This window comes from Eptesicus fuscus, chromosome 7 (genome assembly GCF_027574615.1).
Source record: "Eptesicus fuscus isolate TK198812 chromosome 7, DD_ASM_mEF_20220401, whole genome shotgun sequence".
Classification (NCBI taxonomy): domain Eukaryota; kingdom Metazoa; phylum Chordata; class Mammalia; order Chiroptera; family Vespertilionidae; genus Eptesicus; species Eptesicus fuscus.
The window spans coordinates 20,780,820-20,808,208 of NC_072479.1; the positions used below are offsets into that span (position 1 = coordinate 20,780,820).

General features: G+C 39.7%; 1 protein-coding gene across 2 annotated transcripts; it reads right to left on the reverse strand.

The window, feature by feature from the left end:
- Positions 1–5,221: 5,221 nt before the first annotated feature.
- Positions 5,222–26,657, reverse strand: MRPL42 (mitochondrial ribosomal protein L42). 2 transcript variants are annotated; one of them, XM_008143761.3, is made up of 6 exons: positions 26,579–26,656; positions 24,430–24,590; positions 20,342–20,405; positions 17,000–17,084; positions 12,868–13,031; positions 5,222–5,336 (listed from the first exon to the last, which is right to left on the reverse strand). In XM_008143761.3, exons 2-6 carry the CDS (start codon positions 24,497–24,499, stop codon positions 5,291–5,293), a joined length of 429 nt encoding a protein of 142 aa, XP_008141983.2. In that variant the 5' UTR covers positions 24,500–24,590; positions 26,579–26,656; the 3' UTR covers positions 5,222–5,290. The 2 variants fall into 2 exon arrangements, with proteins under 2 accessions (XP_008141983.2, XP_054574773.1); XM_054718798.1 differs by lacking the exon at positions 5,222–5,336 and adding an exon at positions 12,506–12,589 and having other exon boundaries at positions 26,579–26,657.
- Positions 26,658–27,389: the final 732 nt, after the last annotated feature.

The window sequence follows — 27,389 nt, forward strand, 5'->3', positions numbered from 1 at the left end:
CCTTCTGGGATCGAGCCTGAAACCTGGGCATGTGCCCTGACTGTGAATCAAACCTGCGACCTTCTGGTGCATGGGTCAACACTCACTCACTGTGCAACACCAGCTGGGCGTAGTTTTCTTTTTTAAAGTATATTTATGTAGTGAAACAAAGGGGAAAATGTAAGCAAAAATGTTAAATGTTATCTTTGTATTGGACAATTATGGGTAATTTTTATTTATTTAGTCTCCAACTTTTAAAATAATGATGCATGATATTACGCTCATGGTTTAAAAAAAAACAACAATGTAGCCCTAAACCAGTTTGGCTCAGTGAGCGTCAGCCTGCGGACTGAAGGGTCCCGGATTCAATTCCGGTTAAGGGCATGTACCTTGGTTGTGGGCACATCCCCAGTAGGGGGGTGTGCAGGAGGCAGCTGATCGATGTTTCTCTCTCATCCAATGTATCTAACTCTCTATCCCTCTACTTTCCTCTGTGTAAAAAAATCAATAAAATGTATTTTTTAAAATATATAAAATAAAAATAATGTCATTAGAAAAATTAAGTATCTCAATATATACTAGTTAGGTAGATAATATCATCCCTAATAAGGGACTATATTTTGCTATTGGCCTAGCAAAATGTATAATGACTACTCACATGTATTAGGGATTTAATAAAAGCTTGATGACTAGATCAAAAGACTGATTAATGGCCTCAAAATATTTCAAAACTTAATCTTACTACTGCTATTTACTCTACTAGTCATGCTTACCTAAAGAATATCCAAATATTTTCTGTTTATTAAGCACACTGAAGTGACTACCTTTGGGTAATGGGTGTTCTAATTGAACCCATGTGAGAATGCCTTCTGTTGGTTTCTCCAACAATGCTCTTGATCAAAATTTTCTTTATAGTTTATTGATTTTTGGAGAGGAAGAGAAACATTGATGTGAGAGCATAACATCAATTGGCTGCCTCCTGCATGCCCCCTGCCAGGGATCATAGCTACAACCTGGGCATGTGCCCTTAAACCATGAATTGAACCAGCAACCTTTGGTGCACGGGATGACACCCAACCAACTAAGCCACAACAGCCAGAGCCTCTTTATCAATTTAAGGTCTGTTAATCCACCTCCACAATGGAAATATGGGAACAAGGATTGGGTAGCAATTTTTTCATGAAACAAAATTTATTCTGTTAAAACAGGTGTTCCACCTTATGTAATTTTTAAATATCTGGAGAAAAACAACAAACATGTGGATCTTTCATAATGACTAAATAATACTAGTGTTAGTAGGGAATAGGAGGAGCAGAGGGGTGGTGATGTTGGTAATGGAATATGTACTTATTTAGTAAAATTAACCCTTTGCACTCGCTTGCTTTTTTCTTGATTCCTTTATTCTAATGCTAACCGTGTCGAGTCATACTCGACATCCGAGTGCAAAAGGTTAAAAATGAGCAACCTATGAAAATCAAAATTCTAGGAACTACAGTGTTAATCTGTATTTCCAGGAAATAAAAATGAAAGCTAGCCCAGGCCAGTTTTGCTCAGTGGATAGAGCACTGGCCTGCAGACTGAAGGGACCCAGATTCGATTCTGGTCAAGGGCACATGCCCAGTTGCGGCTCAATACCCAATGGGGTCATGCAGGAGGCAGCCAATCAATGATTCTCTCTCATCATTGATGTTTCCATCTTTCTTACCTTCTCCCTTCCTCTCTGAAATCAATAAAAATATTTTTTTTTAAAAAAAAGAAAGTTAATTCTCCAAAGCACTGATATATGAATGTGTGGTTTGAGCAACTTCCAGTTGAATCATCTCTACTTAGGCCCTAACCGGTTTGGCTCAGTGGATAGAGTGTCGGCCTTCAGACTGAAGAGTCCCAGGTTCAATTCCGGTTAAGGGCATGTACCTTGATTGTGGGCACATACTCAGTAGGGCATGTGCAAGAGGCAGCTGATCGATGTTTCTCTCTCACTGATGTTCTAACTCTCTATCCCTCTCCCTTCCTCTCTGTAAAAAAAATGAATAAAATATATTTTAAAAAATATCTACTTAGTAGCTCTTTGTACTTGAAGAAAAAAGAAATGTCATTTAGTTTTTTTTATCCTTTCTACTTTTATAACATGGCATAGCTCAAGCTCTATAAAACATTAGATATAAATCAACCTTAAAAACCCCAAACTATTTTGCAAAGATATGTGATCAAACATGACTGGTAAATATTCCTAATTACTAAATTCTATCAACTTTTTTCCTTTTATCTTTCCCCCCAAATTAATAATGTTAATGAAGAAAAGTAAACTACTTAAAAATATTTCCTTTTGGTAATGGTGGTCATTATTTCCTTTCCTATTCACTATTCCTTACATTTTACTGAACACATGAACCTCAGCTAGTTTTATTAAAAGAATTAAATAGACTTTGAATGTAAAATCATTTTTCACATCAACTTTTAAAACATCACAAATATTTTGGAAGTTTTAATAAAGTACCTTTCACCCTCTAATATGATTCCTCACCTCCTAAATAGAAATCACAGGGGCAGCAATGGGGTCCATATACAGTGTGAAGCAAAAGTAGATTTACAGTGAATATGTGAAACACAGTTTATTCTTGTATTATTATTAACTAGAGGCTCAGTGTACTAATTCATGCACGGGTAGGGTCTGGCCAGCCCAGCCCCAATTGGGGTGGATTGGGGCTGGGCCTGTCGGGAGGAGATAGCAGATTGGCCAGCCAACCCACACTGACCAGGGCCCAATCAGGGCCAGGTCAGCTGGGAAGAGAAGTTTCAGGTGATTGACTGGTGGGCTCCACCCCCAATTGGGGTGAAGGGGGTGACTGGGGATGGGGTCAGCCATTGGGAGGGGCTGTGGGCTGTGGGCCATCTGGTCCAGCTACCAAATGGGGTGGGAGGAGACAATCGGGGGTCAGCAACTGGGAGAGGGGCCATGGGAGGTTGGCTGGCCAGCCCCACTCCTGATTGGTGTGGGAAGGGCGATCAGGAGCAGAGCTGGTTGCGGGGAGGAGCCGCAGGCCGATAGGGTGGTGGGGGCTGATCGGGGGTGGAGCGGGCTGTGGGGAGGGGCTGTGGGGCAGTGGGGCAGAGCTGGCCAGGGGGAGGGGCTGCAAAAGGTTGGCTTGCTGGCCCCACCCCCTCGATCGAGGTGGGAGGCTGATCAGGAGCGGAGGTGGCCTGGGGGAAGGGTCACGGGGGTTGGCCGCTGGCCCCCCGCGCCCCCCCCCCAATCAGGCCAGTTCGCTGGCCACAATGGACGTCATAGCGACCAGTCGTTCTGGTCATTACAGCATTCCAGTCGCTGGCTTTTATATATATATAGAGAGAGAGAGAGAGAGAGACTAATGGCCCGGTGATGAAACTCGTGCAAATTAAAAGGGAATTAATCAGAGGAAATCCTATATAATAAAAGGCTAATATGCAACTCGACTGAACGGCAGAATGACCAGTCGCTATGACATGCACTGACCACCAGGGGGCAGGTGCTCAATGCAGGAGCTGCCCTCTGGTGGTCAGTGCGCTCAGCCAGAAGCCCTGAGCTGAGCTCACAGCTGGTGAGTGCAGCAGTGGTGGCGGGAGAGGGCCTAAGCTGTCATTCAGACATCCCCTGAGGGCTCCTGAACTGCAAGAAGGCACAGGCCGGGCTGAGGGAAGCCCCAAGTGCACAAATTTTGTACACCGAATCTCTAGTGTTTTAATATTGCTATTTGCCCTTTCTCTATAATAGAAGTGTCAGAGATGAAAGAAAATTAGTAAAATGTATATGAAAATCTCCCTCCTGTCAGAGTCTGGGGCACGCTGCGGGACCTAGAGTCAAGTCCCCGCCCACCACTCACACGCTCTTCGAAAACGCAGGAGACCCAGACCTGGCCAGCCCCACCCCTGTCAAGCCCTTCCAGGCGGGGGACACAGCCTGAGGTCCCCCAGCCTGGCGCTGGGGTGGGGGGCACAGCCTGAGGTCCCCCATCAAGCCCCACCAGGCAGGGGCATGGCCTGAGGTCCCTGTCAAGCCCCGCTGGTCAGGGGGCGCAGCCTGAGGTCCCTCACCCCGGCCAGGAACCATGCAGACTCAGGTCCCTGCTGTTCAGATGTGACGTTATACCATCCCAGCTAATTAGCATATTCCTCTATTATTAGTATAGATTACTGTGTTACTTTCCATACAAACAACTATAACCTATTTTGCCCACCCTTGTATAAGCTGGTAGTGACAAAAAACAGCAGGATATACTATTAACATTCTCATAACACTAGGTTAGTGATATTAATTGCATGTGTTCCAAAGCTAGCATAAATTTAAAAGTTAAAAATAATTTCAAACAACCCACATAATATAGTCTTTATAGCAAAGTACATTCCTGGGTGAAAGAAAACACCCTTTGTTGTTACAATGCACTGTAAAAAAGCTTTGGAGACTGACAGTTTGGATCCTGGCTCTTCCACTTGCTAGGTAGGTAGGTCACTTAGTGTTCGTTATCTATAAAATGAGGATGATGCTCTTTCTTCCAAGGATTATTGTGAGAATTTAATAATGATGTATGTAAAGGACCTAGTAGATAATGGTTACTGATTAAAATGTAACTAATTGCCCTAACTGGTTTAGCTCAGTGGATAGAGCGTCAGCCTGTGGACTGAAGGGTCCCAGGTTCGATTCCGGTCAAGGGCATGTATCTTAGTTGTGGGCACATCCCCAGTAGGGGGTGTGCAGGAAGCAGCTGATCGATGTCTCATTGATGTTTCTAACTCTCTATCCCTCTCCCTCTCTGTAAAAAAAACAATAAAATATATTTTTAAAAACAAACCAACAAAACAAAAAAAACATCACAAAAGTCTGAGGGTTGTGTATTTAAAAAATAAATAAATAAAATAACATGTAACTAATTTAATTATATCCTAGATGCCAACCTCCTCGCTCCCAAACATTATAAAATGTTTTCTGAGTAGACTTTCTGAGTTTCATTTTAAAGGCAATTTTAAAATCTTCAGAAGGAAACCATGCACATTTTTAATATTTACACTACTAACAATATGTGGCTGATAATGTAGAATATTTCATCATACTAGTCACATAAAAATAAATAGAAGACTGATATCTCAAAGGAAAATAAAATAGGTTTCTCTAAATAAGAATGTCAAATCCAGAATTAATATAAAGAAATACACATTCTAATAGATGAAAAGACATTTTATTATTATTTTACTATATAACATAGTAGTGAATATATCTGATTGCATTTTCTCAAATGGCAAATGAGAACAGGACAGCATTTTACTGAAAACCTCAATATCATCTGTCTTTTGGAGGATTCAATTTCCTACGACGTGTATGATACCTTGAAAAGAAAAAAATATTTAAGATAATTTATTTCAATAAGTGTTTCTGACAGAAATATCAAATTTCTATTATTATTTTGCCATCTATTTATTAGTACTCAATGAAATCAAACTATATACATATGGTGTTAGATATATCTCAGATAGTTCTTAATAAGCCACATTTCCCCAGAGTGAAAATTATTTTCTATTAATTAAACATTTTGGAAAATCTTCATTCAGATCTTGACGATAACTTCAATATGGTAACCTGGATGATTGTTAAAAACTAATAATTAACTAAAAATTATCTTTATAATAAAGAAAGCACAATATCAACATGCTCTATTAAAATTTTATTTGAAAAGAGATTTTTTTCTTCTAAATGGAGGACTCAAGCTGCAAAAGTATGTTTTAATATATACTAGGAAACAGTAATACATTTATGGAAAAATGTGCAATATCATAAAATATGAAAGAAATGAAAATTAAAACAGCGAGGAAACTTTTTTTGCAATTACAAATATTTTTAAATTCATACTGCCCAATCTAAGCACAGGAGTGGTGAAATAAGCACTATTAGACCTGACTGGTTAAAGTATTAGCTGGTATAATATTTTTGAAAAGCAGTATTAGCAATATGTATTTTTTAAAAATTTTAAACAGTCATAACTTTTGATCTAGTAATTCCTCTTCTGGAAATCTGTCCTAAAGCAATATAGAAAAATAGTTAAAATTTTAATTGGGGCAGGGGGAGATACAGGATGCAAATTTAAATTACAGTATAAATAAAACCATATAAAGCAAACTAACACAACTTATGTAAAGATACAAAGTATGTAAAATAAAATGCATAGTTAGGAGTGATCATCTTTGAGTAATTTCACCATGAAGAATTTTTCTTTTTGTTTCTCTGCATTACCTTATTTTTTTTATTGAGTTAAGAAAATTTCTGCAAAGTACATGCAGTTTTGGTGATAAGTTGTCTTCAAAAGAATTCCCCTAAAGCCAGATTTGGCAAGTTGATCTGAGTTAAATTATTTTTTTAACTTTTTAAATCTAATATGAAAAAAATACAATATAAGGATTTCTATACTATAAATGATGATACATGTATCCTATGCTCTTTAGTTGTGATGATTAAGATATCAAAAGCAGCCCTGGCCTGCTTTACTCAGTGGCTACAGTGTCAGCCTGCAGAACAAAGGGTCACAGATTCGATTACCAGTCAAGGCCATGTACCTGGGTTGCAGGTTCAATCCCCAGCCCGGATGTGACTCATGTGTCTCTTTCAAATCTATGTTTCTCTCTCTCCATCCTTCTCCTTCTCTCTCCCTCTCTCTCCTCCCTCCCTTCCACTCTCTCTAGAAATCAATGGGAAAAATATCCTTGGGTGAGGATTAACAACAAAAAAGATACCAAAAGCATTTTTTGCTTATTTTAAGCAACTTTCCTATACATTTTTTCTGATGTTGACTTTTTTAACAATTTGTGAAAGACAGCCTTGGCCAGTGTGGTACAGTAGGTGGGGATTGTCTGTGTACTGAAAGGCTGCCAATTTGATTCCTGAGCAGGACACATACATAGGTTGTGGGCTTGATCCCCAGTAGAGGGCGTGCAGGTGGCTGCCCATCGATCAATGTTGCACTTTCACATTGATGTTTCTCCCTCTCTCCCTTCCTCTCTAAAAGTCAATAAACTATTTTTTAAAATTAAAAATTTGTGAAATATAGAAATTAATTTGAAAAGGAGTACATCTATATATACTAACATGGAACATTAAGTTACAGAATAGTACATATACCTTCTCTGTGACAACATGGATGAACCTAGAGGGTATTATGCTCAGTGAAATAAGTCAGCCAGAGAAAGACAAATATCACACAATTTCACTTATATGTATGTGGAATATAAAAAAACAAAATAAACAAACAAACAAAACAGAAATACACTCACAGAGAATGAACGGGAGGAAGGTTGAGAAGCTGGGTGAAAAAGGTGAAGGGATTAAGAAGTACAAATTGGCAGTTACAAAATAGTAAGAGGGATGTAAAGTATAGCATAGGGAATCTATACTAATAAAAGGGTAATATGCTAATTAGACTGGGAGACCTTCCAAACGTTCTTCTGGACAAAGCCATGGTGGCAGGGCCGAGGTAGAGGTGGTTAGAGGTCAAGAGGGGAGGGCAGTTGTGGGTGATCAGGCCTGGATGGGAAAGCAGTTGTGGGTGATCATGCTGGGGGAGGCAGGCCATTGGGGATGATCAGGACAGTGGGGGGGGGGGGGGGGGGTAGTTTGGGGTGAGCAGGCCATCAGTGGGGGTCAGTTGGGGGCGAGCAGGCCAGTGGGGAAGGCAGGTGGGAGCAAGCAGGCCAGCAGGGGGGGGCAGTTGGGGGCGAGCATGCTGGCACGGGGGGCAGTTGGGGGTGATCAGGCTAGTGGAGGGGGCATTTGTGGGTAAGCAGGCCGGCGGCGGGGGGCAGTTGGGGGCGAGCAAGCTGGCAGGAAGAGTGGTTAGGGGCAATCAGGCAGGCAGGCAGGTGACCAGTTAGGAGCCAGCAGTCCCAGATTGTGAGAGGGATGTCCGACTGCCGGTTTAGGCCCGAGCCCTGTAAACCGGCAGTAGGACATCCTTTGAGGGGTCCCAGATAGGAGAGGGTGCAGGCCGGGCTGAGGGACACCCCACATACACACACACCGGTGCACCAATTTTGTGCACCGGGCCACTATTTCAGTCAATAATACTGCAATAATTATACATGTTGCCAGGTAGGTACTACAACACTTATTAGGAGGGATCATTTGTTAAGTTATATAAATGTCAAACCACTATGCTATACACCTGAATCTAATATAATTATGAATGTCAACTATAATAGAAAAAAATTAAATTAGAAAAATACGTATAGCAAATCATTTATGTAACCATTTCTACATGTACTTATATTGGCACAGTACTAGTGCAATAGATTCCCCAAAAGGTATTCGCTCAATGCAGCAGGGGTTATGGAAGTCATAAACTTTGTGAAATTATTTATAAAATTTAGAATATGCATTTTTCTGGGAAATGGATTCATATGTTTCTCAATTCAGAATTCTCAATGAAGTCTGTGGTCCTAAAAATATTAAATGTGATCTAGCTTTTACATTGCTCAACTATTTTCACTATTCAAGAGTGACTTCAAAATGCCTGAGATCTTGATAGCCCTAAACCTAACAAAGTCAAGTTCTAAAACATGCTCAGTAAATGTCAAATAGTCCAATAGCATTTATAGATGTCTTATCATGCATGGATTTTCAATATGTGCTACAATCACTAACCAGAAATAAGTACATTAATTTTAGAGTATCTTTATAACTTATCATAGAGAATAAAACCCACCCTATTAATAACAAAAGAGTTAAGCTGAGAGTGCTCCTGACAAATTAACAGGTACATCATTACCCTTCTTAAATTACATAATGACTCAGTGATATCTGGAAGATTTGTCCACAATTTTTAATCCAAAGTAAAACTTTACCTCCTGGTTCACACTGCAGCTAATTCTCAAATCCGTTTCCTACTAATGATACCAGCTAATATTTGTTTCCTCCATGGAAAATATTAAACTAGTTATTTAAATAAAATAGTATTGCTATTTGTACATTTATAGGATTGCTCTACACTTCAGAAATTTAGAATTACTTTCCAGATCCGTCTTATCTTCCATATAGCCTTCTTCCACTTTCTTTCCACTTTACATTTAGTGGAGCTATGTTCACTTACTACTTATGTATTTATGAGCACACAATGGAATATACAGATGTATTATAAAGTTGTACACATAAACTTTTAGTTATTAACCAATGTTACCCCAATAAATTTAAAGAAAAGAATCAGAATCATTCACTCATTAATCTGTTCATTCATTTTTAAATATAAGTATCTATTATGTGTGAGGTACTATTTCTAGGTGCTAAGGATTCTATAGTGTACAAAACAAGACAAACCCCCCACCATCATGAAGAGTACATTCCAATGCAGAAAACAGGAAAAAAATAAATAAATAAGTTGCCCAGGGAAGGCTATAGTGAGTAAAAACCTGAAGGAAGCGAGCTAGCTTTGCTGATAACAGCAGGAAGAGCTTTTTACACAGAGTGAACAGCAAGTACAATGGCTCTGAGGTGAAAGGAAGGGCATGTAAAGAGGCCATAGGGCTGGAACAGAGTAAACAAGGAAGGGATCAGTAAGAAATGAAGGTAGAAAGGTAATGGGGTCAGATCATGTAGGTTTTGGTAGGTACTAGTTAAGGCCTATAGCTTTTCTCTGAATGAGATGGGAAGCAGTTGCAGGGTTTTCAAGAGAAAAATTATAAGAACTAACAAGTTTTAACAGGGTTACTCTGGCTATGTACTAAGAATACACTAGAGGGAAGCGAAAGCAGAAACAGGAAACCAATTAGGAAGCACTATAATAAGCCAGGCAAGAGATGGTGGTATGGACCAAGATGGTGGCAGAGGAAGAGGTGATAAATGGTCAAATGGGATACATTTTGGAGACAAAGCTAACAGGATTTGCTGATAAACAAGATGTGGAGTGTGAGACAGAGAACAGCCAAGAGTGGCACAAAAGTTTCTGGCCAAGCAGTTAGAAGAATGGATATGGTGTTAACATAGATAGGGAAGGCTGCAGAAGCAGCTGGTTTGTGGGGGACCAGCAGAAGTACAGTTAGAGACACAATAAGTTAGGTATACCTATTAGGAGGCTGATAAACAGGTCTGTAGATCAGGGGAGAGGTGACCAGAGAGATTTGGAATCCATTAGCATTCTGATGGTACTTAAAAGCTATAAATCTGGATAAGAATCAAACAGAAATGAGGAGAGATCCAAGAACTGATCCTAGGGCACTCAAAAATTTAGAGATAGAGAAGATGAAAAGGAATCAGGGAAACAGGAAGAAAAACTAAGGTAATATATGAACTTTAGAAATGTAATAGTTTCAAAAAAGTTGTTAAGGTTGAATTAATGAGAAAAATAACAGATGCTCAAATACGACCTGAAGGAACTCTGTTAACACTGCTAAAATGATGTATTCTGGAAATACTTATACTGTAAGGAATGCTCCATCGCTTTTGATTTCTTTCATGCCAACTGAAGAAGACTCAAGAAAAGAAAAACTTGTACACAGATACTGGCAATACTAAAGGCCAACAAGAGATACCTCAGAGGTAGCTGTGAGAGCAAAGCAGCTCAGAATCATGTCCTCATTTAGAGTGGTTATCAAAATCAAATTACTGCCCTAGCTGGTTTGGCTCAATGGATAGAGTGTCAGCCTGCGGACTGAGGGGTCCCAGGTTCGATTCCGGCCAAGGGCACATGCCCGGGTTGCGGGCTCGATCCCCAGTAGGGGGCGTGCAGGAGGCAGCCAATCAATGATTCTCTCTCATCATTGATGCTTATATCTCTTTCCCTCTCCCTTCCTCTCTAAAATCAATAAAATATATATTTTTTTAAAAAGCAAATTACTGCAAGCAAACAAAACAAATGGATTTCAAATGGATTTACTAGTACATAAGCGGTACCTTTCAAAGAATATGTTCATGTTCAAAGTTCCATGACTTCAAGTAAATATAATGTAATAGCTAAGTCAGTTTAATTTGTTTTCATTACCTATGATATCATCAAACAGGAAACAGCAGGAGCCTCATGGATATATATGTTATTTTTCAAATCAATCTTTGCAGAACTGAATTAAAAAAAGTAATTCAGGCAAAGGCAGAGGGTAGGAAACTAAAAGTTCAATTTAAACCCAAACCCACTGTCCTGGATTTCTTCATTAGTCATTTCCCACACTAAGAATTCAAACAGTTCTAGCACTCAGTCTCAGAATAAAGCCCAAATCTAAGACTCTGATTTGCCATCCTAAAATAAATCACTAGAATCAGGAAAAAGCAAAATCCAATTCACAGATTTCGCAGTTTTTACTTCACATAACCTAATCACCAATGTTTAATGGCCACTATTTCAGCATCAATTCTGTACAATCATACTACCTACACTCTCACCCACCCACCTTGGGTGAGGCCAATAATTAGATGCAGGTATTTTATGACTGAATGAGGTGGGGCAACACCTTGGGATCATAAGTCTTTTGCTGACCTTGATTAAGAATCAGATAATGAGGAACACCTTTGTGACCTTCCTAGCTCAAATGGAAATTAGATGAACCCACATAAATTTTCTTGTTTTGTTTTTTTTTTACTTTAAAGGTTTAATAAAAGAATCTCTTTTTAACAGGAGACCCAACGTATATAACAAAGTAGAGCTAAAAGTTGAGGTAGGGGGCCTCCAATCCCAACTCTGATTTGCCCGGCAGAGGCCAGGCCAATGGAAAACAAGCCATGAGAGGTAGTCTGGGCAAATAACCTAACTGTGGTTTGGAAGGAGGCACTGTAAGAAAGAATGGTATCAACAAAGTTGTCTCTTACCCATCTTTCCCCTAGAGATATCTTAGAGACACTGGCATACAAAGGACAGTAGTTAATGAATGGGCAGAGAAAACTGAAGAGTCAGGGGTGGGCACCTGAAAGGTTTTAAACCTCTTTTCACAGGGACATCGCTTACATGCTCATTTGATGCAACTTAAGAAAACATTAATGTAACTTTCCTGAAAATGCAAAATAACACATGTGCTCTTTTTACCACAAGCCAAAAACCTAAGGACTTAGTTTCTAGGTCCTGGGCTGGTTCAGTTGTGGAAACAAGAGCCCAGTTTCAGGTCCCAGCCTCCTTCCTTCAAAAGGGCAAGGATGTTTATAGAATTGAGGCAATAAAGAGAGCTCTCCAAGGCCCCTCTCTGTGGCAGAGACCCTCGACCTGGACAGCAGCAGCTCATCAGCTAGGCTTGAACCCACATAACTTGATAGCTGAACTCTGGGAATAAACCTTCCAAGAATCACTGGGACATTTACCAGTGGGCCATCACAAAGACTACTGTAAATAAACTACTATTTCAAAAGAAACTGAACAACTTTAAGATGGTGTGAAGATAATTAGGTAAGATAATATTCCATCACACCATAACTTAGCACCCACACATTGTACTAAAAATATTGTGTTTGTTAGAGGCCTTACGGAAAATCACAACAGAAGATGCATTCCTGAGACAAGAAAAAATTTAGAGCAAAGTCAGGAACAAGACAAGGATGTCCAACTTTACAAGTTTTATTCAATAGTACGGGGAGTAGTAGCCATAGCATTGAGACAAGAAAAAGAAAGAAAAGGCATCCAACCTAGAAAGGAAGAAGTAAAACTGTCATTTGCAGATGACAAGATACTGTATATAGAGAACCCTAAAGATTGCACCAAAAAAACTACTAGAACTAATAAATAAATTCAGTAAAGTAGCAGGATACAAAACTAATACTCAGAAATTGGTTGCATTTTTAAATATATAGTAGGTAATCATACTGTGTGTTAATTTCCCCATGCAAAAGTTTGTTAATGGAAGGTAAGTTACGTGTTCTTTCAGTGTGTTAGTGCAAGTTGAAGAAAAGAAAACAGAACTTACTGTCCATGAGGATACCAACGGTGCTTAGTAGTAAAGAACATTTTGCTAAGTTGTTCTATCATGGGTCCTTGCTCTAAGTGTTCATCTTTTTCTTCTAATCTGGTTTTCAGTATTTGATCCTGTGTTTCTTCATAATTATGCACAGGATTTGGCCGAGGGATAGGCTAAAAAATAATCAGTAATAAACAGCATCGAAATATAGGAATGTTAGCCAGCATTTAATAGAGTTTATGATAAAACAATTATTATTCTCAAGAATTCATTACAGTACTTCAAGGTGGGTAGGTAAGTTACTAGAACAGAGCTTCACTTAGTTGAATTATTCACTAAAGAATAAGAAATACTTTTCTTCTCACATCAAGTTTTGGGTTTCTTTTCCAATAATAAAGTTCTTATTTAAAGTTCTGTTTTCCCCTCAATAAAAAAGACCTATTACATTAATTTCTATTTCTTAAAACTGTAAATTGTGCCTATTATTATTTTTAATTCAAAGTTTACAGTCTCTACCTTGAATAAAATTTAAGTAAAATACAATGCAAAATCTTTCATTGAAAAGGACATTTCTCGAGACTTGCCTTGGGTGGTGAACACAAAATACAGATGATGTAGATACAATTGTACACCTGAAACCTATATAATTTTATTAGCCAATGTCACCCCTATGAATTCAATTAAAAAAAAGAGCCTTGCCGAAACCGGTTTGGCTCAGTGGATAGAGCGTCGGCCTGCGGACTCAAGGGTCCCAGGTTCGATTCCGGTCAAGAGCATGTACCTTGGTTGCGGGCACATCCCCAGTAGGGAGTGTGCAGGAGGCAGCTGATCGATGTTTCTAACTCTCTATCCCTATCTCTTCCTCTCTGTAAAAAAATCAATAAAATATATTTAAAAAAAAAAAAAAAAAGAGCCTGGCTAAAGTGGCTCAGTGGTTGAGCATTAACCCATGAACCAAGAGGTCGCTGGTTCAATTCCTAGTTAGGGCACATGCCCGGGGTTGCGGGCTTGATCCCCAGTAGGGGTGTACAGGAGGTAGCTGATCAATGATTCTCTCTCATCAATGTTTCTGTCTCTCTGTACCTCTCCCTTCCTCTCTCTAAAAAATCAATAATAATAAAAAAAATTTTTTTAAAGTCAATGCCAGTAAAAAGCATGGGAAAGGGGTGGGTTTGAAGATTGATTTAGTAAAGATTACATTTCTTAGGTGGGGATAGACAGCCTGGACAAGGTGAGTATATACTTGATTTCCTTATAAATAAAAAGAAAATTGTGTAAAAAAAAAAAAATTGTAAAAAAAAAAAAAAAAAATTTCTTATATATAATGGAAGCAGGAAAAACTTCAATGTGTTTACATGACTGAAATGACAAAAAATAATGCTTTATGGTAATTTGAGTATGTTTTAGCATACACTTACATTTACTTAGCTTATGTACATGAAACAATAAGACCTCTTTAAAAGGCAATATATAAATCCATGAAGGTGGCACAAGTGTATCAGAAATGCAAAGTAACAAAGATATCAGTGAGAAGTAGAATGGAACCCTTGTCAGAGGGTAGAATGTATTCTACAAGGGATAACCAAACCTTATGAGTAAAGAAATGTAGGTAAGAACACATGATAAAGAGGTAATTAAAAAAAAGATCTCGCCCTGGCTGGTGTGGCTCAGTTAGCTGATTGTCGTCCTCTACACCAAAAAACTGCAGGTTCTATTCCCGGTCAAGGCACATGCCTGGGTTTTGGGCTCCACCCCAGTTAGGGGCATGCAGGGGACAGCCAACTGATGTTTCTCTCTCATCAATGTTTTTGTCTGTCCCTCTCCATTCCTCTCTCTCTCTGTCTCTCAAATCAATAAAAACATTTAAAAAACAAATACAATAGTAAAGGTTTAATGATTTAAAAACAAAACAAAAAATGGATCTTAAGAAACCAAATTATAAAAGGCCTTCAAAGTTAGATTTAGAAGTAACAATTTGACAGAAGTAGAAATGAGGAACTGCTCAATGTAATGTGGGAGGGAATAAGGAGGAAGTATAATGAAGAGGTTAAGAACTTGGGTTTCAGCCTCTGATTCTATCACTTATTAGCTCTGTGACTTTGAGCAAGTTATTTAAGCTCTTCATTTCCCTTTCTGTAAAATCAAAGAAGTAATAGCTACCTAATAAAGACTTGATGAGGATTAAGTGAAATAATAATATAGAGTATGCTTAGCTGTCTCTCATTACCTAAGAGTTCAATAATGGTAGGTGGCTATTAACATTTATTTTATATCCTCAAACAGAAAAAATAAAGTGATATAAATTTATTTTAAAGAATTTTAAATCAATAAAAACCTACTTTAAAAAAAAAAGAAAAAGTGCTCCTTAAGACACTTTATCGTCTCTTGTTTGTAAAGTAAAATATTAGTAAGTGTCTTTGCAAGTTACTATCAGATCCTGAGAGGTATCAGCAAATATGGGAGTGGAACCTACAGTTTCCTCTCTTTTATTAAATGTATTGTTAAAGATCAAATGTTTTAAATATTATCAAAAAGTTAAGTGATTTTCAAGTGTTAGTAAATATTCATGGTCTATGGTCCTATTCCCAAGCAGACCCAATCCTAATACATCACAAATTCTCTCTGCTTTATATGATTAAAAAGAGATTTCTGTTTTCCAGGCATACAGATAAAAGACATAGGAATTACTGGATTCTTCGAAGTCTGTACCAAAAGCCTCTGGCAGACTCAGAATTGATTATTAGGCAGTACTTGATCTCCTTGATCAACTTCAAAGAAAGGGTACATGAATGTTTCAGTAAAAAGGAAAAACTAAGATAAAACTGAATATCAACTTCATAAAACATTTGTAACTGTCATCCTGAATTTTCTTAATTTCTTATGAATTTTAAAAATGTGATGTTCAAAAATTTCCATTAAATCAACCACCAAAAAGAATTGCCTCGCCGAAACCAGTTTGGCTCAGTGGATAGAGCGTGTCGGCCTGCGGACTCAAGGGTACCAGGTTCGATTCCGGTCAAGGGCATGTACCTTGGTTGCGGGCACATCCCCAGTAGGGGGTGTGCAAGAGGCAGCTGATCGATGTTTCTCTCTCATCGATGTTTCTAACTCTCTATCCCTCTCTCTTCCTCTCTGTAAAAAATCAATAAAATATATTTTTAAAAAAAAAAACACAAAAGAATTGCCTAGTACTTATATTTTTACTTTATTTTTCCAATCATTATTTTTTTGCCTCTGGTGGAATATCTTTATTTTCCTAAATGAGAAATACTAAATTTGGAAAACATTTTTGGAATATTAGTTTTTTAAAATATATATATATATATATATATATTGATTTCAGAGAAAGGAAGGGAGAGGGAGAGAGAGACAGAAACATCAATGATGAGAAAGAATCATTAATTGGCTGCCTCCTGTACACCCTGTACTGGGGGATTGAGCTTGCAACCCGAGAATGTGCCCTGACTGGGAATTGAACTGTGACCTCCTGGTTCATAGGTCAATGCAATGCTCAACCACTGAACCATACTGGCCAGGCTAGAATATTAGTATTTTTAATAATACATATACCAGGCAGAAGCAGAAAAAGAAGGATCTTTCTACGTGGATCTATGGAAGATAATCAACATGCTTTAGATTCAAATATAAATGACCAGAAAAGCAAAGATACAAATCATTTTAACTTTCTTAAAGCCAGTCTTAGTTGGTATTTCTACATATGACTAGGAACTTTGTATACAATATGCTTTCCAGGGTCTAGAGAATCAAAGGACCCACTGGAGTTGCAGCCCTACTTCTTGGAGAAAAGAGGTAAGTAAGTCAGGTCTAAATTTTAAGTCATGTTTGAGGATTTTATTTCATTTTATTATTTATTTAGTTTGTTTGAGGATTTTTATTTAATGTTATATACTATCATCATGAGATTTGTTAATCTGCATTCAGAAAGAACATACTTTATTCTAACAGTAAAATGTTTTCAAGAATGTTTCTATTTGTACAGTCCAATCTACAGTTTATTAGTTGAGAAACAAACAAAAAAATCCATCCCTCCCCATGGAAATCCTTCTCTTTAGATACCACAAGGAAGTGTGAATACTTATAACAGCAAATTAAAAATTATATGATTTTTTTTCATACATACCTTGGTGTGTTCATATGGAATATCCACAGAAGGATGGTAGCAAACTATCGTCCTGCTATCAGATGTCAAAGCAAGTTCTACTTTGCTAAAAAAGAATATTTCAGAAACAGTTACACTGTATTCAAGGCAGAATGATACTCTTAAAGCTAAAATTAACCAGTTAACTGCCATGCATCCAAAACAGAAACCATCCCCACATGCCACAATATTTTGAATTTAAAAAATCAATTTGCAATGAATATTATAAAAATAAATTACTCACAATTCAGGTGTTCTTGAATATTTTTAGCTGAAAATTCTTACGAAAAATTATTTTAAAGTTGGTTAGGACTGTCACTTAGGAAAAATATTTTCTTTTTAATAGACGCACGTGGTGTGTGGGGAAGGTCCATGGCTTGCGTCTACAGATGCTTATGGAGTACAATGGGTTAATTGCCGAGAACCAATTCCAGCATGTAATAATTACAAGAGTTTTACCAAAAGGTTGGTGAAACTTGGGGAGCTCAACAGGGTTGAGTCATATGTAGTTTACCTGTTGGAAATGGCTAAATGGCACTTCCCCCAAACCTGAATAGGATAATAGTTTGCTGCCAGACAGCTCAGGGCACTTTATTGCCTCCTGTTGGCCAAACACCTGAACAGCCCTAGGCTATTCCCCAAACTGATAATGCTTCTGTATAATACCCTTTGGTACCTCACCCTTTGAAGTGTATATTTCACCTTGCCTTGGGACAAATTGTGTTATAATAAAAGCACGGGGTCCTGAGACAAGGAGTCTTCAGCTCCCTTTAGCTGAAGCTACTCTGACCCCCCAATGCCTTTCAAAACTATCTTTCGTCCTTGGACTCCTTCTTAATCATCTACGCGCAGCCCCTTTCTCCAGAATGCTGAACCCTTTGTAAGGCTGGGACAAGAACCCCGGCATTATGACACCCAAATGAGGGGCACCAACAATTATGGCGCCCTAACGAGGGGCACCAACAGTTAATTACTCATAAATCCCTAAGAATAGATGCCACTTTACTGGATTGGCAAACTGATATGATCTATACTAATAAAAGGGTAATATGTTAATTAGGGCGGACGTCTCTGGACAAAGCCACAGCGGCTGCGAAGCCCGGGGCTCACGGCAGCTGTGGGCTCAGGCAGCAGTGAGCCCTGGCAGCTGCAAGGCCTGGCACTCAGGCCTCGCAGCCACCACGGCTGGCAGAGGCAGCAGCAGCGTGGTGATGGGATCGACGCCTTCCCCTGATCAGCCCGGTTGCCTCCCGTAGAGGGAGGCCAGACTGTGGCTTAGGACATCCCTGAGGGCTCCCAGACTGTGAGAGGGGGCAGGCCGGGCTGAGGGACACCCCCAAGTGCACGAATTTTCGTGCACTGGGCCTCTAGTACCATATAATAGAGAACAACTCAAACCACCCCACAAAACATGTCAGTTTACTACCACAACAAACCTCTAAGGCCTCACCCACTATTACATCTAAGTTATTCTTCAAATTATTTGTTTTTTAGACTATCCAGATTTTTGGAAGAGACCTTCATGTTTGTCACTATTATTAGAACTTCTTTTTCTTATCTAACAACTTCAAAAAGTTGTCAGAGGACATTACTTGGTTGAATTATTAAAGCTGAAGATCAGCAAAGTACATAATCTTCCAGGTAAAGGATCACCTGAATTTCTATTTATAAAGAAACATCTGTCTAGATCAGCATTTCAAGTGCCTTTGGCAGAACAGTACAACTGTAAGAAGCTTCCAATAAAAGAATTCTATAGGTCAAACAAATTTGGGAACTACTGAATATTATCCCTTCTCTCCATTCATTTCCTCAGAAGAACACATTTTGGCAGTATTCCTCTAAACACTTCCAAGAATGCTCTGACTGGAACTCATTCTTTCAGGTACCAACTTACCAAGTTTCTTTTTCAAAAACTCTGGCAACTAATATTGTACTTAGATCTACAGACATTCTAAGGAGCACAGCATTCAGCTTTTATTCAACATATATGTTTTCTAGATATCGATAAATTTAAGTTACTAGAATTTCAACACCAACCAGATTTGAGCGAGACCAGCAATTAAACTATAAAGTGTATTTTAGCTAACACAGGATAAGGTTGTTTCACCATGATATTAAGATTAAATACCATGAACATTTAAGATTAAATACAATGAACATTTAGTCTATCAAATGATTTTAATGAAGGATGCAGTTTTACATAATGCACCTATAAGATTCATTCTTTTCAGGCTCAAATTAGACCCTAATTTCATCACTATCTTAGACACTTACTAAATGTACAATTAAAACTACATAGTGTCACTCTGTGGGTGTGGCTCAGTGGTTGAGCATCGACCTATGAACCAGAAGGTTGATGTTCAGGAGGTTCAATTCCCAGTCAGGGCACAAGCCCAGATTGTGGGCTCAATTCCCAGTGGGGGCCATGCAGGAGGAAGCCAATCAATGTTTCTCTCTCATCGATGTTTCGCTCTCTCTCCCTCTCTCTCCCTTCTCCTTTCTCTAAAATCAATAAAAACATATATTTCTGCCCTAGCTAGTTTGGCTCAGTGGATAGAGCATCAGGGTCCTGGGTTCAATTCTGGTCAAGGGCACATGCCCAGGTTGCAGGCTCAATCCCCAGTGGGGGGCATGCAGGAGGCAACCAATCAATGATCCTCTCTCATTGATGTTTCTATTTCTCTCTCCTTCTCCCTTCTTCTCTAAAATCAATAAAAATTTATTTAAAACTGAAAAAAAAAAAAAATTTTTTAAACCAAAAGTGTCAACAGGGAAGGAAATATATTTTTACTAAAATTTGCAATAAAAAATGTAGCTTAAGAAAATACATTGGTTTCTGCACATCAGACTCTGCTGTAGAGAAAAAAAGACAACATCTTATTCATATTATTCCCAGTTCTTAGCAGAGTGACTAGAATAAACTGTGGTTGAATTAAATATTTGTGATTTACAATGATTCAATGTCAAGCAAAAGATAAGGTAAATAACTGCATAAGCTAATAGATATACACCCTAAGACTAAACTATAAAAACTAATTAAGTTTTCCAAGAAACTTCTAAAGCATGCTTCAGGGAGAAAAGATAGCATTTCTAACAGCATGTCTGTCTTAAAATAAAGTATTTACTGAAATACAATGATAATGATTTTTATTTAAAATAGTTATAAGCCCATAGACTGGGTAAACATGATCACTGAAATCATTAAAAAAAAAAAATTAAAGAAAGAATAAAAAAAGCAGAAAAACCCCAAATAAGAAATAAAATTAAATCCATTCAGATACAGCTAACAGACTGTTATTTTTTCAACTGAATTTTAATACATACCAATTATAGTCATCTGGAAGAGAAGAGTATGTGGATTTATGACAAACACAGTATAAAGCTCCATCTGCAAAAACCCCAAAAAATAAAATGGATTTGTTAATTTGAGGATATGTTTTCACATAGATGTAAAGCTAGCTTCATTCATTCAAACAATAGTTACTGTTTACTATGAAATAGGGATGTATTAAGGGCCTTGGATTCAACAAGTAAGATCCAGTCCCTGCCCTCAGAAAGGGTGCAAGTCTGGTGAGAGACAGACAAGTGAACAATTTCCAATAAAAATGATAAACCCTGTTAGGATGGATTAAGTATTTGGAAAGAGAAGGGAACACAGAAAAGTTACAAAACATAACTGTATAGCCCTGGCCAAGTGGCTTAGTTAGTCTTACTGTACACCAAAAGGCTGTGGGTTCGATTCCAGTCAGGGCACATACCTCGCTTGCAGATTTTATCCCTGGTCAGGGAGCGTTTGGAAGGCAACCTATTGATGTTTCTCTCTCTCTTTCCTTCCCTCTCTTAGTCATTCCCTCCCTCCCTCCCTCCCTCCCTCTCTAAAAATAAATAAATAAATAAAAACATATCCTCAGGTGAGGATTAAAAAACAAAACAAAACTGTACAGGTTCAAGAATGCCTTTTCAGCCGAAACCGGTTTGGCTCAGTGGATAGAGTGTAGGTCTGTGGACTGAAAGGCCCCAGGTTCGATTCCGGTCAAGGGCATGTACCTTGGTTGCGGGCACATCCCCAGTGGGAGGTGTGCAGGAGGCAGCTGATGGATGTTTCTCTCTCATTGATGTTTCTGACTCTCTACCCCTCTCCCTTCCTCTCTGTAAAAAATCAATAAAATATATTTTAAAAAATTAAAAAAAATAAAAGGTGATAACCCCACTTAATCTACAAATGTTCAATATTTTAAGTTACTACAGGAAAGGCGGTACAGCAGGAAGTGTATTGGGCAAAGTAAGATGGGGAGACCTAGGTTTTGATCACAATTCTCATTTACCACGTATACAACCCTGGGTACATTTCTGAAGGCCAGAGAACTCAAGTTCCTTCATCTTCAAAGTTGTAAAGATCAAACGACGTAATATGCTAAAAAAGTGTAAAATGTTTCACATCTCATGCTGACTGTATATTTTGGAAGGTTTAAGAAGTTCCTTCTGAAATATAGGGAGGCCCTTTTATTTTTGCTCATTGAACTTAATCATGGTTTTGCTTTGCCTCTAATCTCAATATTCTTCTTTTGGTATAAAATAGCAATAATAGTAATTCTATACTCCAATAATAGTAATAGAAATTATGCAGAATAAGGGGCTTCAGGATACAAGAAGCCGGGTAGTCACTGAGTACCAGGATGACTAAGTGATAATGGAACAATTTTCTGGGATAACTTACATTAATTTCTAGTTAAGTTGATATTTTGACAACTCCAATCCATTCAGATCAGTTCAACATTATTTATCACCTACCATGAATGAGAGGCACTGAGGAAACCTAAATAAATTAGACAGTGCACAAATTTACAATCTAGTGGGTAAAGTACACATAGACAAATTTCACTTATCCTAGGGCAGATTAACCTGAGTGAGGACTAACTGCTGTTTCCGGACATGGATAAGGTAAAAACTGATTAGGTCTGATTTTCCATCAGTCTTGGGGCTGGGTTTCTGTCAGGGCAAAGGGGAGGCTAAGCAGCAGGGATCTCACTCACAGTTCTCAACAAAAATGTTCCCAGGCAATCAAGGGCTGACTATTATTTTGTTTTGACTCTGATTTTTTACATCAAAAGTCTCTTAGCAATCTTCTCCTTTTACTTAGTTCATTATACTTTTACTTATACTTTTAATCCTACTCTTCAAACTCTTTCCCCCTTAACTCAATAAACATTCTATTGCAAATGAGAGTAAACAGGAAACAAACAAAGAGATTCAAATGAGGCAGAAATGCATAAAAGGTAGGCTGCCCAGGCCCGTGTGGCTCACGTGGCTGAGCGTCTGCCCATGCTTGGAACGGCTGCCAGTTCAATTCCAGGGTCAGGGCACATACCCAGGTTGTGGGTTACCCGGGTCAGGGTACATATGGGAGGCAACCAATTTATGTTTCTCTCCCCCCTCCCGCTTTCCCCTAAAAATCAATAAAATAAAATTAAAAAATTTGGCTGATGTAGCTAAACATGCAAAAGCAAACCATAGGGAACCCTCTCACTATGTCTACTTTAGAAATGGGAGAATAGTGTTCAGACAGTGGGGAAAAAAGGTGAAAGTAAGGTTGGCTGGGGAATAAAACTTTAATTATCTACTTATTTAAACGGGTTGCTATTTGGCTTTCAAACATGTATTAATAGATTTTGGAAAAAAACACACCATGTTGCATTTCTTTAGAAATGGTAGGTTAAAATTACATTTTTTAAATGGCTAAATATATAGATAAAAACACAAAGAAAATACACCAAAACATTAACACTGATTATCTTTGTAAGATGGGATTGTAATTCTGCCCTTTATTTACTGACTAGAGGCCCGGTGCATGAAATTTGTGCACAAGGGGGGGGGGGGTCCCTCAGCCCAGCCTGCACCCTCTCCAATTTGGGACCCCTCGAGGGATGTCCGACTGCCCATTTAGGCCCAGAAATCCCTCTCACAATCCAGGACTGCTGGCTCCCAACTGCTCGCTTGCCTGCCTTCCTGATTGCCCCTAACCCCTTCTGCCTGCCAGCCTGATCACCCCTTAACCACTCCCCTGACAGCCTGATTGATGCCTAACTGCTCCCCTGCTGGCCTGGTCACCCCTAACTGCCCTTCCCTGCAGGCCTGGCCCCCCCGAACTGCTCTCCCCTGCAGGCCTGATCCCTCCCAACTGCCCTCCCTGCTGGCCATCTTGTGTCCACATGGGGGCAGCCATCTTGTGTGTTGGAGTGATGGTACAATCTGATATATTACTCTTTTATTAGATAGGATAGAGGCCTGGTGCACGGGTGGGGGCCGGCTGGTTTGCCCTGAATGGTGTCCCAGATCAGGGTGAGGGTTCCCTTGGGGCGAGGTGCCTGTGGTGGTTTGCAGGCCGGCCACGCCCCCTGGCGACCCAAGTGGAGGCCCTGGTATCTGGGGTTTATTTATCTTCTACAATTGAAACTTTGTAGCCTGGAGCGGAGCCAAGCCTTCTGCTTGCTCTGCGGTGGCAGCCATTTCTGTTGGAACTTACGTATCTTCTATAATTGAAACTTTGTAACCTTAAGCGGTGGCCTGGGCCGGCCAAGGTGTGTGGAAAGCTTGGCTTCCTCCATTGCCGGGGGCAACCCTAGCCTCCTGCTCTTTCCAGCTCCATGGCTGCCGCCATTTCTCTTTGGATTTATGTCTCTTCTATCATTGAAACTTTGTAGCCTTGAGTGGAGACCTAGGCCAGCCAGGGTGTGTGGAAAGCTTGGCTTCCTCCATTGCCGGGGAAACCCAAGCCTCCCTTCCTGCTCTCTGTGGCTGTAGCCATCTTGGTTGGGTTTATTTGCATATTACTCCTGATTGGCTGGTGGGCATGGCTGGTGGGTGTAGCAAAGTGGTGGTTTACATATTTACATATTACTCTTTTATTAGATAGGATGTTTACTACTACTAAAAAATATATTAAAAAATAATATGTGAAAATATAATAAATATGACTCAAATCAGAGAAAGTTTGTTTCTCTTTATCAATCTTTCAATTGCCCTCAGTTAAAATCCCACTTGTGGTCTACACAGATAACCCATTTGGTCCATACGTTTTACTCTGCATTTGTACATATATACACACACATATATGTGGTAGAATATCTTTTATATGTACAAATGGGATCATACAATAGATACTATTCTATGACATACTTTAAAAAATATATTTTTATTGATTTTAAGAGAGAGGGAGAAAGAAACATCAATGTGAGAGAGAAACATCGAGTGCCAGTAGCTGCCTCCTGCACACCCCCTACCAGGGACAGAGTCCACTTAGTCCTCCTGCTAAGACATACAATAAGTGAATGCTTTAAACTTTCTAGAATGAATACATGTTTCTATATTTGAAAAACTTTAAGACTCTTTTTACACATTAAAAACTCACTTACTTTGGATTGGAAATAAATGTTTCAAAATAGTTCTGTTTGATATCGCCCATTTCACTGCTGATACGGCCATGGTGAATCAAGATGCTTATCAGGTGGTATAGAAAAAGATTTGAAGAGAAAATGCTTTTAAAATTTGCTTCTAGGCATACCTATTTTCATCCCTGAGTGAGAGAGAAAAAATAAATCAATCAATCACTGATACCTATGGTAAATTAAAATGACACAATATACTGACCATTACAAAGACAAGATAGACATCACTACCCTAGAACCACAATCACCTAAAGCAAAACTTTTAAACAACTTTCCATTTCCATGTTACATAAGAGCAACATTATCAAAACACATGATCAGAAACCCCAGAACTATGTCCTTGACAATTTCTCTTAAATGCAAATTTCTCAGCACATAGTATAGTTCTTTCCACTTAATGAGTGCTCAGTAAATGTGGGATTACCCTTAGAAACAGGCACTCACACATGCTACACAGAGCATCCTCTTTCATAATAATGCTAATGTCTGTGTACAACGTCCCAGGTACCATACATAGATATTACAGCTCTGAGAGTAGTATTCAGTTTCTGACTAAAAGAAATATTGAACAAGGCCTATCCTTGGCCTATCACTGATTTTTTAAAAAAAAATACTGATTTAGACGAATACATATTAACACCCTGAAGTGCCAAAGATAATTTCACCATCTTATATACAGGGTGGGGCAAAAATAGGTCAACAGTTGTGAGTACATGAAACAGTTTATTCTTGTATTATTATTTATTAATTATTGTATTATTTTCCATGTGAACTGTAAACCTACCTTTGCTCCACCCTGTATGTTTACGGTTTTTAATTTTCCAAGGCACCTTCATTACCATTTCACTTCTCTATTAATCATGAGAGGTATCTTTATTTTGATTCATTATTCATTAAGAAACTAAGTGCAGCCGAAACTGGTTTGGCTCAGTGAATAGAGCACTGGCCTGCGGACTGAAAGGTCCCAGGTTCAATTCCGGTCAAGGGCATGTACCTTGGTTGCAGGCACAGCCCCAGTAGTGGGTGTGCAGGAGGCAGCTGATGGGTTTTTCTCTCACATCGATGTTTCTAGCTCTCTGTCCCTCTCCCTTCCTTTCTGTAAAAAATCAATAAAATATATTAAAAAAAAAAAGAAAGAAACTAAGTACAAAGTTTAAATGACTAACTTCCAAGAGTCAGTCGCAAACTGGGAAACACTGGGCAAGTTATTAACTAAATGACCCTCAGTTTCTTCCATGGTAAATGGGGAAAACCACAACCTGCATGGCGACTGTGAATAAAAAAATATAAGCATTGCCACATCCCTTGTTTTTTGGCCCTGATGGCTTTCTTCCCTTCCCCCGTACAGACAAAATGGAATTAGCACGCAGTTATGTTTGCTGGACTACACTACGCAGGTCGATTCCTCACCCTGTCGGTACATTAGCACTCCTATCCTGGAGTTCACAGCGTGCTTTTTACCGTTTACACCCCCTTTCCTACACCTGGTGTGCTCTTCCACAAGTCAGAGAAGTAGGCATCTTCATTTCACAGCATTCAGAGGTTCAAAGAGGTCAAACGATTCTGCCCACTATACCTCTGCTTCGTAGGTGGCCAGAGTGGAACGCAAACCCGTCTTCTGAGCACAAACCCAGAAACAAAACACGGCAAGGAGGGGGAGCGGTCTCCTCTGCCCGAGGCCCAGAGGCAGCTCACCCAGAAGTGGGTCAGATTCTTCACCCCAGGAAGGGAGAGTAATTCTGAGGGTAAATCACTGGGCCCGGAACTCAGCCCCGAAGCAAAAACTGCAGAGAACCTCGGGGGGCCCGAAGTTTAAGGAACAGGCTACCAGGAGCACGGGGACCAACATCCCGGAGCAGATCCCAAAGCCTTAGGCCTGGAGGAGTCTCCGAACGCTGGGCACAGGCGCGTCGCTAGCACCCATAGGAAATGCGCGGCCACACGCCGGCCTCACGCCGGCCCTTCGGCAGGACGGACCGGGACTGGTGACGCCAGAGGCTTTATCCAGCCGCGAACGACAGGCAGGAGGCCGCGACCACCGCGGACAAACCCTCCGGGCCTGCCCAACCTAGCTTTTAGGGACTCCTGGACCGGAGGAGGAAAAGGCACCGGTTACCTTGACGTCTGCTCACCGCGAGCCCGCCATCTTGCCTCCAGCCGGGTCCTGGGAAACACCACTCCACGTGCCTTCCCGGCCTGCCGGGCATTCTGGGAAATGTAGTCTCGCGGGAAAGAGCTCTCTGAGGGGTGGAGGGGGCGTACTGGGAGCCACCTAACATGCTCCATTTAGTGGCTAGCAACTTGACTCACATCACTCAAAAAGCAAACAAACAAACAAAAAACACAAGATCACTGCCCCACGCACACATCCTTAGGAACTAACAAGCGGTATTCTTTTTTAAGTTTATATTAATAATTGGAGTCCCGCCGGTGTGTTCAGTGGTTGAGCATGGACCTGTGAATCAGGAGTCTAGGTTCGATTCCCAGTCAGGGCACATTGCGGAGGAGGGGGAAGGGGGAGGATGCGGTTTTCTGGTTTGATCCGCAGTGTGGAGCCTGCAGGAGGGAGCTGATGGGTGATTCTCGGATTGGAGGCCTTCCTCACTTCCCCATTTTAAACTTCACACCCAACCCCACCCCTAAGGATTTAAAATGGGGAAGTGAGGAGGGCCTGCAATCCGAGAACCCAGCACTGTGTTCTGAGAACTGTGCTAGCTATTCATTATGGGAGGAAGAAAATGTGCAGAATCCCGGATTTTGCCTTTTATCTTGCATGGAGAAAAGGGCCCTGGGCCTTTGCACTTTCTGTTCTCATTGCCATCAGTGCTCTTCTTTCAGCTCTTATGACCACTGCCTTACTTTATACATATTGCTCAAATACCATCTCAGAGAAGACCACACCATTAAAATAGCCTCACTCACCCATA

Excerpts from the sequence above, each read along its gene's own strand:
- MRPL42 (XM_054718798.1), bottom strand. The coding sequence starts at position 24,499 with ATGGCCGTATCAGCAGTGAAATGGGCGATATCAAACAGAACTATTTTG. Across the intron at positions 17,085-20,341 it reads CTTCCAGATGACTATAATTG|CAAAGTAGAACTTGCTTTGA; the intron begins GTATGTATTAAA and ends ATTCTTTTTTAG. Across the intron at positions 12,590-12,867 it reads CGTTGGTATCCTCATGGACA|GTTGGATGCCTTTTCTTTCT; the intron begins GTAAGTTCTGTT and ends CTTCCTTTCTAG.